Source organism: Perissodus microlepis, chromosome 7 (genome assembly GCF_051167445.1).
Source record: "Perissodus microlepis isolate ML-2025 ecotype Zambia chromosome 7, ASM5116744v1, whole genome shotgun sequence".
In the NCBI taxonomy this organism is placed as follows: Eukaryota; Metazoa; Chordata; class Actinopteri; order Cichliformes; family Cichlidae; genus Perissodus; species Perissodus microlepis.
Window position 1 is genome coordinate 41,817,202 of NC_140467.1, and position 10,247 is coordinate 41,827,448.

The 10,247-nt window shown below is 38.7% G+C and overlaps 1 protein-coding gene across 1 annotated transcript; it reads left to right on the forward strand.

Moving 5' to 3' along the window:
- Nucleotides 1–40: 40 nt before the first annotated feature.
- Nucleotides 41–9,826, forward strand: anxa4 (annexin A4). The gene is made up of 13 exons (XM_084935135.1): nucleotides 41–180; nucleotides 1,222–1,271; nucleotides 1,950–2,037; nucleotides 2,746–2,840; nucleotides 4,500–4,613; nucleotides 5,074–5,164; nucleotides 5,962–6,041; nucleotides 6,819–6,875; nucleotides 6,973–7,066; nucleotides 7,266–7,361; nucleotides 7,695–7,753; nucleotides 9,272–9,394; nucleotides 9,616–9,826. The coding sequence occupies exons 2-13, from the start codon at nucleotides 1,263–1,265 to the stop codon at nucleotides 9,670–9,672; spliced, it is 963 nt and encodes a 320-aa protein (XP_084791261.1). The 5' UTR covers nucleotides 41–180; nucleotides 1,222–1,262; the 3' UTR covers nucleotides 9,673–9,826.
- The last annotated feature ends 421 nt before the right edge of the window (nucleotides 9,827–10,247 follow it).

Sequence of the window (10,247 nt, forward strand, 5' to 3'; positions counted from 1 at the left end):
ACAATGTCTTGGCCGACATTCCGCGAACGCACCTCAAAACGCAAGCGACCCTGCAAAAAACTGACGTCCGTGGGAGGCGCAAGAAAAACAGCTGGTAGTTATAAGCTGTAGAGTTCGCTGTACTGTGACGCTCTACCTTCGTGTCTGACTTCAGGCTCAGTAGTTTTGTCTCCGGGACAGGTAAGCTATACTTTAGCACCGGTCAGTCATTTATTTACGCTGTTTTGCGGTGTGACTTTGTCAGCGTGGAGATTAGGCGGGAGCTCCTCTGTCTATCTGTCTGTAGGGTGTGCCCACTGAGTTTAAAACAAGTTAACTGTAAAGTCTTCTGTTTCCTGACTTTTTAATCGATGCGATGTACTCTTTATATTTCGTATCTAACCACGTCTGAACCATAGATCTATAATGCATCGATCAATAAGTTTCAGTTTCAAGAATGTCTTTGGCACTATGAGTCTATTTCGTTTTTGAGCTTCAGCTTTTAGTTTATCCTTTTATGTGAATTCACTGACAATCCACTTGCTCGCTTTCGGAGAATCAGAATGAGCGTGAGCAGCCCAAACAGGTTTACTAACAGGAAAACTATAATCCAGCAGTTGTTAGAACTTTTCCCCCTCCATGCACGATCAAGTGCAAGAGTTTACCCTGAAAAGCAAGGTATTGGTTTGTTCACGCAAATGAGGATTTTTACATTAGGTTGCACTATTGCGCTTTGGCAACAGCAAGAATCGCATGCTTCGTATTTACATTACACACCACAAGGTGTGGCCCTAACCCTAAGTGCAGAGTTTAGGCTCCCCTGTTTGAATATCAAATATCTCCACAGACAAATACTGGGAGATGAGTCATGTTATGTATAATTTATGGTAAAAACATTTAATGTGCCGGATCATAAGTGGATGGAAGTGGACAGGGTAAGTTGATCTCCACAGGGATAAAACCAGGTGGGAGTGTACTAGGTTTCCTCTCAGTGAAGTAATTACAGGTGTATCCAAACAAACAAGTTTAATGAGATAAGCTCCCGGGAAACCACCACAGATGTAGGACACATGAGAACCTGTGACGAAACGTCGTGTGGTGGAAACCCTCTGTGAGATGATGAGCTGTATACAATATTGATCAAAGGTTAACGAAGGCCACATTCAAACCTGTAACATCTTCCTGCCCCTGCAATGTAATAAAGTACTCATTGTGCATTTTTTTAAATCTGTTCTTTTGTAGCTTTCAGGACTTCCAGTTTGAAAATCTACACTCTTCCTACAATGGCAGCAGTAAGTCTCTCTCAGCTGCACGGTCATGTAGTCAGTGTGAATTTGCATCACCGGTAGGGAGTCACTGCACTTTCGACACAGCATTCAAATTAAAGAAAGGTTAAAGGTTCAGCAACCCGTGATAAAGGTAGTTTATTAGATTGTTTTGTTTTGCTTCGTTTTTTTGTTTTTATGTTCAATGCAAGTCCCCTAAACAAGATTATAGAGCCCTTACAATTCGATCCTGCTTTGTAAAACTGTAAAATAATCTAACACTCATGAATAGAAGAATAATTACGCATTGTAGCACATATGCCTTTGACTTTAGCATAAATGATCAATAATCAGACATACTTTATTACACATATATTTTTAATTAATTCTGTAAAATGTTTACAAATGCTCATCTGCTTATCTTTACTTTTCTACTTATTGAAAAAGATGAAATTTGCGATGGGCAGATAAGCTTCTGAGAAATGGATACTGGCTTTAAAATTGGCTCTTACACAGATGTGTTAAACTAGTTCAAACAAATTGATGTCAAAACATCAAGTCAAACCCTTCACATGTGTACATAGTGAGATTATTTAAAAATGGCATTTATGGGAAAAATGATTGAGTTGTACTTTAAGCTTTGTGTTTACTTATTTAATTTCTGTTTAATAGATTAATAATTGTATTTTTGTCATTTGTAATCAGATCGGAAACCGTGGAACCGTGACTGAAGCCGCTAATTTTAATCCCGACGCAGATGCCCAGAAGCTTAGAGAATCCATGAAAGGAGCTGGTGAGTGATCCAACACCATTGTCACCCACTGACCATCAGCTAAAGATATCCTTAGCCCTCTATGGAGAAAATAAATTCTCCTTGGTCTCTCCCTTCTTCTGAAGGAAAGTTTGAAAACTAATTTCAACATTGCGCAGTGCTCACGCGGTCATGGGGTATCTTAGTGTTTCCTTTATAGTCCATTTGATTGGTAATCTTTTACTCTGACAGTGACTAATCTTTAACCTTTGTGTTTTACAACATTTTCACTCCTGATAAGGAAGGAAATGAGTCTTGCTTATCATGCAGGTTGTAGTAGTAGACTAGCTTTGTCATGGATTATGCTGTTTTAAAGCCAAGCAGGGAGATACTGTGTAGGTGCTATGTAGATCCCCTCTAACATTCAGCATTTGGTAGTGTTAACAAATTCAGCAAATTCATGGAGAGGAATGTTCAAGCTGTTAGGGTTTGATACTCTAATAATCTTCTCCTGACTCTTGTTTGAGCTCCATTGGAAACAGATGGTTTCTATGGCCATGGGAACAAACAACCTTGTGTTAGGATAATCTCCAGGCCTGCAGCAGTGTCGCCCGACTCTACGGCCTACATAAAATGACCGAACCTATGCTTTTAAATGCATTTCCAGCAAAAGAAATAAATATGTTCCTTTTATTTCAAGATTGACAGCAGTTAAGATTACATAACCTGAGTCTATGAAATTTCTTTCAGGCACTAATGAGGCAGCTATCACTGAGATCCTGGCCCACCGTACTATTGACCAGAGGCAGCGCATCAAAATTACCTACAAACAAACAGTGGGGAAGGTGAGATGCAGCAAAAGTAGTCCATTCATAACTGAAGATGTGCCTTTGCATCTTAAATATAGTAATAATATATAAATGAGTTTGATGGACGCTGTTGGCAGTAGCAGCGGATGTGTTGCCTCTTACTCCGCTGTGTACTCTCACTGTCCTTATTTTAGGTGGGGTAAGGTGATAAGGTGCAAGTTAACCTTTAACTGCAAAGCAGAAATGAATAACACTTGCAAATAAAGGCTAATACGGAGAGGGGCTTGTGAGTTTTCTAGAAGAGGAAGGTCTGAGGCAATAAAAAACACAGGCTGAACCCACATAGGTGTGTTACCCACTGTCACTTCGGTTGTTTCCTGATTATGGGGCTCAATATATTAACAAAACGGGAAGCTTGAGATCTTTATTGTATTGACATATTAAGATAATATTTATCTCCCTGCACACTGTACACACTGCACATCTGGTACAAAGTCATTAAAAGCAACTGAAAGTTCACTGAGGGGAGCTATGGGAACAGCAGAGTGAGCGGAGTTGTTGCAGTCAGGAAAAGTGAGTCATGTTGCACACGCGGACACCCACACGGGGAGGGGGTGGGGCTGAGTGGAACAAGCTCCTCTTTTCACCAAAACTCTTTCCAAGAACCACACCCTCTAGCGGAGACCCAAATGCTGTTGGAATGAGTGAAGTCATGGTCAACATAAATCCATTTCACTCAAGTGAATGTTGTAGAGAGTCTGTGTTTGTTACACCGGCACAGCCTAATAAATTCACTTAAATATTCAACTTGAGTTTTTTTATATCACAACAAATCACAACAACAGTCATCTCAAGGTGATTTATATTCTACTTCCATAGTTAAAGCCCCTATAATAATATGGAGAAAACCTGAGCAATTAGGCGACCCCCTATAAGCAACCACTTGGCAACAGTGGGAAGGGAAAACTCCCTTTTAACAGGAAGAAACCTCGGGCAGAACCAGGTTTAGGGAGGGGCAGCCATCTGCCATGACCAGTTTGGGGTGAGGAGAGGGACAAAAAGACAAAAACACACTGTGGAGGGCAAGAGATTAATAATACCTAATGATTAAACACAGAGTGCTGTGTAAACACACAGAGTGAAAAGAGGTGTGTAAAGCTGTCCAGCAGCCTAGTCCTGTTGCAGGATAACTAAGGGAGGATTAGATTCACCTGTTCCAACATAACTACATGCTTTATCAAAAAGGAGGTTTTTAACCTAATCTTAAAAGTAGAGACGCTGTAGAGACCTGCATCCAAACTGGAAGCTGGTTCCACAGAAGCAGGGCCTGAAAGCTTAAAGCTCTGCCTCCCGGTTTACTTTAAATAGCCTGAGAGTGAAGTGCTCTATCGGGATGATACAGTACATAAGCTAGACTCTAATTATTCAACACATTGTATGTGAGGAGAAGGATTTTAAAGTTGATTCTGGATTTAACAGGGAGCCAATGACAAGGAGCCAATATGGGAGAAATGTGCTCTCTTTGTAGACACTGTCAGTATTCTTGCTGCAGCATTTTCAATCATTTGTAGGCTTTTCAGAGGGTTTTTAGGACATCATGACAATACTGAATTACAGTAGTCCAGGCTAGAAGTAATAAATGCAGGACTAACTTTAAAACAATAAGAACATTCATCTGTTTCCATCCCCCTTCAGGACCTGGCTGATGATCTGTCCTCAGAGCTGAGTGGGAACTTCAGGAGTGTTGTTCTGGGTCTGCTGATGCTGGCGCCTGTATACGATGCCTACGAGCTGAGAAATGCAATGAAGGTGATAGAAGAGGTTTTTGATAGAGCTGCTAGTCTTTTAGTAATGCGCCTGTATATTTTCCTATTGTCCCCAAGGTCAACATGTATTATCTGTGTATGCAAAGTCTGTTATTTTTATGTCACACAAATCATCATTTATGTTCACAGTCTTTGAATGACACACCTCTGTTGCTGTTATTTACATACTGTAGTTTATTTTGAGCTAATCCTGCACACAGTATCAGCCCTCTGCTGTTTTACAAATATGTATTAATCCGTAGCTCAACTTATATACATGTATACTTAAACAGTTGCACTGTTTATAACAGTGTGAAGTGATTTGGGGAAAATATTGAAGAAATTTGCTTGGGACTGGGAACCTCAGGAAGTGGGATTATGTGACAATAACAAATATACTGAATACCGCCAGCCTTTTCCTTTAATTCCCAATGTGCAGCTTACGGCATACTGATTTATTACAGGGGGCTGGAACCGAAGAGGCTTGTCTCATCGATATCCTCGCCTCAAGGTCAAACGAGGAAGTAAAAGTCATCAACGACGTCTACAAGAAAGGTAACAGTGTCACCTCGTCAGGTCTCCCTACCAGCTGGTACCAATGATATATGATATTATGTAGCACCAACAAAACTCTGTGTTTTGTTAGAAGTTGCAATGACCTCCTTTATTAGAAAACACTGGATGGTGTAAATTATTCATAAAAGCCACTGCTGCTCTCTGTGTGGCGGTTTATTGTTGCTGAATTGTTCCTCTGTGGGTGAAATGAGAGTAGCTGGAAAGTATTTATAAAGTGGTTTTCAGTAACCTTGCCTTGAGTGATTTGTCTGCTTTGTTGTGTTTTTCTATAGAGCATAATAGTTGGAAATTTTAGATTAAAAACAATGAATATTAACTGAACGTGAATGTCAATATTTGGCTTCCGAATCTGTTTTTTATTTTTTATTTTGGTTGAATCTCATAGAAATCTGTATTATGGCTCCCTTTTAAGCCTGCAGTAAATATTATTCTTCCCACGAGCTGTTGTTCATAATGTAGAAATCTGAGAATCTACTATATTACTTATGTCTAACACGCCTCCTGCGGTATAAGCCATCAACAAGAATCCTCCAGAGTGCTCAGTCTTGATCTACTGTATGGCTAATATTTAATGACACATTTAATGACTGACTGAACTAGTTGAGCAAGTAGCAATTTAACAGCATCTTTCCTACGAGTACTAACAACCAACAGAGCCTAATTACATTTAGTGAACTGCATGTTTAGTGGTAAGTGTAATTTTAAAATAAAAACTAAAAGAGTACAATGTCACATGATTTTATGTCTTTTTTTTTTTTTTTTTTTATTAATGGCAGAATATGAGAAGAAACTGGAAGATGATGTAACTGGGGATACATCTGGAATGTTTCAAAGGGTTTTGGTCTCTTTACTCACGGTGAGCAAACTTTGACCCACAACCTTTTTAAAGTGTTATTCAGTGTGCGAAACGCTGGCCAGAGACGCAAAAGTAGACAAGCAATTATACCGTCCAGACCAACTGAAGTTTCTAATATTGCCAATGCTTATCTGAACTTCACTGTATCTCCAAACCGTGTTACAAAAAAACAAAACAAAAAAAAGTCATTTGTTGAACATTTTCTGATGTAAGTGCCCTAAATCCTCATCCAGCACACCGCTGTTCTGTTCCAGTTTGTTTACAAAGCTTTAATCGGACGTCTGATCATTTACAAAGCTGACATAAGTGAATATTTATCTATTTTGCATTTTTACTAAACTGTGTTAATCCAAAGAACGGACACTGTTTGACAGCTTTAAGTTAAAATTCATAGAAAATAAACAACAGAAAAATAAATTCGGCTTGTTTTAAAATTTAGAACCTTTAGCATTTTAGCAATCAAAAAAGTAAGGAAACCCAAACATTTTGGACTTTAGTGTGATATTTGCATGCAGCATCGCAAATACTACCATTGTCAAATGGAACAAAGTCAAGCTGTGTAGATTATAAGTATGAAGTATTAACCTCCTGGTATTTACTAGCAGGTTCAGCCTTACTTGTAAAATGTCAGTTGGACCTTTATCGAATATATTTTCTTTAGGGAAGAGGAAGAATGAGTCACTTCTGCATAATAAAATAACCAGTTAATATTACTTTTTTCTGTTGCTTAATCTTGTACGCACGTTCTCTTGAGCTGACACATCTCCTGTTTTGCAGGCTGGACGGGATGAAAGCACCAATGTGGACGAGGCCCAGGCTATTCAAGATGCCAAGGTAAAGGTTCAGGTCATAAGGGAAAATGGTGTATTTAACTCCCCTGTTACACAGGCGTAGAGACTGGTTGACAACAATTTTATGTCTGTGATTATAGGAAATCTATGAGGCTGGTGAGGCTCGATGGGGCACAGATGAGGTTAAATTCCTCACAGTGCTTTGTGTGAGGAACCGAAACCATCTGCTGCGAGGTACTATAAGTGCTTGGTGTCATGTGAAAATACTTTGCATTGCCTTACTTCCTTAAATTGGCTACCAAAGGAATTTCAGTTAATGATTATATCAAATTTATGACCAAAATCACTTGTTAAATCACATAATCTTTTAATTAGTGAGTCATCAGGTCACTATTGGCAACTTCCTTATGAATCATGTTATGTCCCACTCCAGTGTTTCAGGAGTATCAGAAGATTTCTGGAAGAGACATTGAGGAGAGCATCAAGAGGGAGATGTCTGGCTGCCTGGAAGACGTCTTTCTGGCTATAGGTGTGTCTTTTCAGTTACGTGATCCTTCAGATGAAGTCTAAGATACATGTGGGTTCAAATTAGCACAGAAAATAAATAAATAAGCAAGCTTACAATATTTGCTGCTGATTTACCAGGTGGTCTGTGTAAAGTTTAGTGCAAAAACACAAAAATACACTGATCAGTTGACACTAAATATTTAAAAATCCACAAAATGAGGAATTGCAGGTCGACTGAAGGCCTACTCTTCAGTCACAAGAGATCAATATATTAATCAAGTAGAATAAATTGTTTTTCTGCATCATACACTACGATTTGCGTCTCATGTGTAGTGATTTGTTTTCTACTTTGCAGTGAAATGCATCAGGAACAAGCCGGCTTTTTTTGCTGAGCGATTATACAAATCAATGAAGGTAAATATTTCATGCAGTAATACATAGCTACTTTTCTTTCTTCCACTTCCAGTTCTATCATAAAACAACCACAAATATAAAGAATTACTTCCATTAAGTGCTACTGTATGCAAAAGCCTCCTGTCACCCCTCATTTCTGTATATTTTGCTAGGAAAATGGGAAATGGATTCAGAGATTTATTAAAATGTGTGCAAGCATACATGGAAATACAGCATATAGGGCAAAAACAGAGCTTGTGCAATTATAATGAGCCTGCAAAGTCAATATTTGGTATGACAACCTTTATACTTCAACACAGCCTGAACTCTCTCAGACAGTTTTTCTTGTAATTTCTTTAAAAAGTCTGCAAGTATAGTTCAACTCTGGATGTTGGCTGCCTTTTGTCCTGTTCTCTGCTTCATTAATGTTGAAGTTGGACCTCAACATTAATGGCTTCTTGACAGCTATTGAGCTCATTTCTGATGAAGGTATGGCAGACAATAGATTGATCAGCTGAAGGGCGGGATGTATCTTTCAGGTCCTGTGGCACATGGCCCACTATGGTATATAAAACACTTTTATTTACCTATATACCTATGTACCTATATTTTTCCTTCTTCAAACAGCACTTGTCTAACATTCACACACTCTAAAGAATGCATCAGGGGAAACTTGGAGTTCAATGTCTTTCCCAGAAATATTTAGCCATGCAGACATGCATCAAACCACCGACCACTCAGTTGGTAGACGACACCCTCTACTTCCTGAGATGCAGCCAGCCTTGCATCAGGTCTTTGTTGGATTTTTTTTTTTCTTTTTCTTAAGGACATGACTTTCAGATACTGTTGATCTGATGTAGATGGTTTCTTAAGCCTGCCACTTTTTCTTTTGTTCTCACAGTTTCTTCCAAATTTTTAAGGACACGCTGCACGGCATGCTGAGATTTGCCCAGGTTTCAGCTAATAGCACCTTGTTGGTACAAAAATACAATTTCACGCCTGTCAAACTTTGTTATTTTTGACATTACTATTATTATTATGTTTTTGTAGGTTCAAATAAAAGAAAAGGAGCAAATTGTGTTTTTGGAACAAACACAATTTTTGTGACAGGTTGTTACTGTAGCCTGTCACAAAATGCCTAAAGACAACAATTTAAACTTGGTTCTTTGCTAAGCTTCCCTTAGATTTTTTTTATGCTTCTATAATTCATAATTTAGTGTTAAATGGTTTGAACAAACAAGCAAGCAAAAACATCCCTGTGAAAGTGGAAATGAGTGGAAAAAATCAACCATTGTCCAAAGGAAAAAATCTGAAAGACCTTCAGAGAGCCTGAATAATGATTGCTCAAAACTACTTTGTACAAGGAAGTCAGGCTTCTTGTAGGTAGATATAAAAATAAAAGTGGCTCAAGACTTTTGCACAGCACTGTATGCCATAATATATTATGAATTAGGCCAAAAAGAAATCAGTCCGAGGCTGTTATAGTCTGTGGCAGAGTCCAGTGCAGTACAAATACAGTTTTTGTTTCTCTCTTTCCAGGGCCTGGGCACTACAGACAGTGTCCTTATCCGGATAATGGTAGCCAGGGCTGAGATTGACATGTTGGACATTAAAGCACAATTCCTGAAGATGTATGGAAAAACTCTACACTCCTTCATCAAGGTGAGGCACCAAAGACAGGGGACGGTAACGCCCTCTCGTCAGCAAAAGCTTTGCAATACATCAGCTGGGGTGTAATATATGCACTTCTAACTTTATGTAATGTCCTTATGTTGTTTTGAAATGTTGCAAGACAATATTTAAGATAATTTTGAGGGGGGGGGTTCAGAAGCCTTGAAGTCGTAAAAATATGTTCTAATTTTTTCTTTTTAACCCCCCCGTAGGGAGACACATCTGGTGACTACCGCAAAATTCTGCTCGAGCTCTGTGGAGGCGAGTAAAGAAAATCTCACTCCAACATTCAGCCATGTGTTTACTCTGGAATCTACAATATTGGCTTTTTTTTATTACAGTTTGTTCATCTGTGCTTTTTACATTTCACTGTGCCTTATTTGACGCTTTCTAAAAACAATTAAACCAAAGATCAGTGAGCTATGCAGAGATTTCTGTTTTTTCTTGTCCTTGTTGTTGATGCTGTGTTAAGGATTTATTAATTGCATTATAGAGAGTGAAATTTATATGCTTTCCACATCTTTAAAAGCAACAAAAAGATGGATGTTGTTGGCATCTAGCTGTTTTTACAGTGCAGCATTTTCATTACCATCTAGTCAATGAAGTCCATTTGTTTAATTGGTAGCAGTTACTCATTTGCTAAGTCAGCCCTTTATCATTTGATTCAATTACTTAACAAGATGCTATCTTGATTTGGGAGGCAGTACATGCTCTAATCAGGTTATCGGGAATGTCACATAAAGTATAAACTTACAGCTCAGTGTCTGAACAATAGGCCCAGGAGATGCTGTAGTGTGCAGTGGTCAAGGTGAACACTAGGTGGAACCAAAACAACTAAATAGGA